This window comes from Montipora foliosa, chromosome 1, assembly GCF_036669935.1.
Source record: "Montipora foliosa isolate CH-2021 chromosome 1, ASM3666993v2, whole genome shotgun sequence".
In the NCBI taxonomy this organism is placed as follows: domain Eukaryota; kingdom Metazoa; phylum Cnidaria; class Anthozoa; order Scleractinia; family Acroporidae; genus Montipora; species Montipora foliosa.
This window is the reverse complement of record NC_090869.1, coordinates 68605069-68607223: the sequence shown is the minus strand read 5'-3', so window position 1 is coordinate 68607223 and position 2155 is coordinate 68605069. Positions and strand designations below refer to the sequence as shown.

Sequence of the window (2155 nt, the reverse complement as noted above, 5' to 3'; positions counted from 1 at the left end):
AAGAGTTTTCGCCATAATTGTTTTGTTTTTCAAAATCCGCGCCTGCCTTCAACGAATAGCACCTGACCGTGGAAAATCTGTGTTCAGCCACCTTAACTATAACCACACACTCTTCTCTCCGTCCTTTTCGGAGAACAAGACGGCGCGGCTAAGATCAAGAACATGTGACTTTGAACAATGAAATGCGAGTCCTCGGCTATCTTAATCAGTTAATCACTCAAATAGGTCTCAGAAAACGCACTACGTTTTTTCTTGAAATTTTAATTTTTCCTCCAAGGGCTAGATTTTCTTGAGGAAGGGACCATCATCCCAAACAGATAGATAACACATTTTCCACTGAAAAACTTTGTGATTCAGTACTATGCTGGATGTGTATTCTAGCTATGACAGAAGATGTGATGTGACAACAGCAGAAATAGCTAATTACATAATCTTACCCAACTTTCCCCTTTTCTTAGAGCAGAGAGAGAAAATTTCAAGATAATTCTTTTGTAAAAAAAATATGCTTTTATACTCTTTCGATCATCCTCTTACAATCTGCGATATTCCAAAACTATATCATTAGTACCGTTACTTCCACATTTCCTACAATTGTAAACAATTATATTAAAGATTCTCCGCATTGAAATATTACGGTTGATCATAAAATTTTGGTAAATCAACAACAGCGATAACTAATTAATATAAATACTTCAACTTAGACTTAACATTGAGCTTCGATAATTCTCCTTTTTTTCCTAAGAAGATTAATTCCCTGCTGTTTTCATTTAATTTTGGAAAATAATTTTTGCGTTTGGCTTTGCCTTCAGTAAAGCCATGGAGCCATCAAGCGGCTTCAAAAGGTCTTTTCACTACTTACACAATCCCATAATACAACTCTATAAAAACGTTTGCATAACCATTGTTTGCAATTTCTCCTGGGACATGAAAATGTCCCAAGAGAAGTCGAAGACAATGCCTATGCAGACTTTTGGGGGGCAAAAGACGTGTATTATGGGATTTGTGCAAGTAGTGAATTGACAAACTTAAGTTGGCATAATTGTCTTGTCCAAAAAAGAGATAACTTGGTGTCACGACTAAAATAAGCTAAAAAAAGAGCAAGAGCACTTTGCGTTTGAGAGTCGCATTCGAACGTCAGATGTGCGCTTGCTACGAGAACAATGTTAGTTGTTTGAAGCTAAAACCAACAGTAGACTGAGTATGGTGTTGTAGCAAGAATCCCCTTACAAGAGGGGGTTCCTCTCCACTAACTGAAACAACAATATCTAGTAAGGTGGGTAATTCAGGGGCGTGGGGAAATGATTTTTACTTCAAACAAAAAAAGGAGCAACGAAACAATAATGGTGAGCATTGTCCGTTTGAGAGACGCACTCAGACGTCAGACATATCCTCTCTGTTTTGCCAACGAATTTGTTAACCTTTTTCTATCCTTTTTCGTTAAAAAATGCGACCTCATAAGTCTTCTTTGCTGTTAATGAGCAACTGACGTTCCTTTCTTTTCACTGATATCTTCTGCTACGCAAACGTCGTGTTTCTTTTACCATTGTCTCATTGTAAATCCTGATGATATCTGTATCATCATCAAAGCTATCATCGACATCGTTGGTGTTGAACATATTTCTAGTTCCCCACATGCCCTTCTTGCTGTGGTAGTAATGATAAAAATTGGCAACACGAAGCCGTTCCACTTCAATTTTGGAGAGCAGGACTCTGGCAAAAGCAACAAAAAGAAATAAGGTTAGCAAACTAGTTTCTCGAAAACGGGCGAAAAAATAACTGAAACATCAAGACTCCTAGGAAGACGAGCGGGACGGGACGCATTGTCCATTAAGGACCTAAATAAATCGACCTACAGCTACTTAGGACTGCTAGTAGCCCGATGGGTGGAGCATCCGACCCGAGTTACGTAGATCGTAGGTTCGAATCCCGCCTTTTTGCTTGTTGCTAAGCAACTAGTTTCCCATCCTTCCCGAGGGCGAATTACACCTTAAGCGTACACCATCGCGGAAACCAACCGTAATCCTTCGTTTTCATATCACTTTCAAATCTTGCTCTGATCTCTGGCGGCGTAATGCCGATTACTTGCTGGACCACTCCCCATTGGAGCTTTTCGTGTCCAATGAAACAAACAGAACGCAACAACTTTTCTCAAGAA

General features: G+C 39.4%; 1 protein-coding gene across 1 annotated transcript in view; it reads right to left on the bottom strand.

Moving 5' to 3' along the window:
* Nucleotides 1-256: 256 nt before the first annotated feature.
* The window catches only part of LOC138006664 (beta-1,4-N-acetylgalactosaminyltransferase 3-like), a 26914-nt gene continuing 25015 nt past the window's right edge, over nucleotides 257-2155 (bottom strand). Inside the window, exon 17 of the mRNA XM_068853137.1 lies at nucleotides 257-1710. Within this exon, the coding sequence (XP_068709238.1) occupies nucleotides 1500-1710 (211 nt within the window). The 3' untranslated portion in view covers nucleotides 257-1499. The remainder of the gene's footprint in view (nucleotides 1711-2155) is intronic.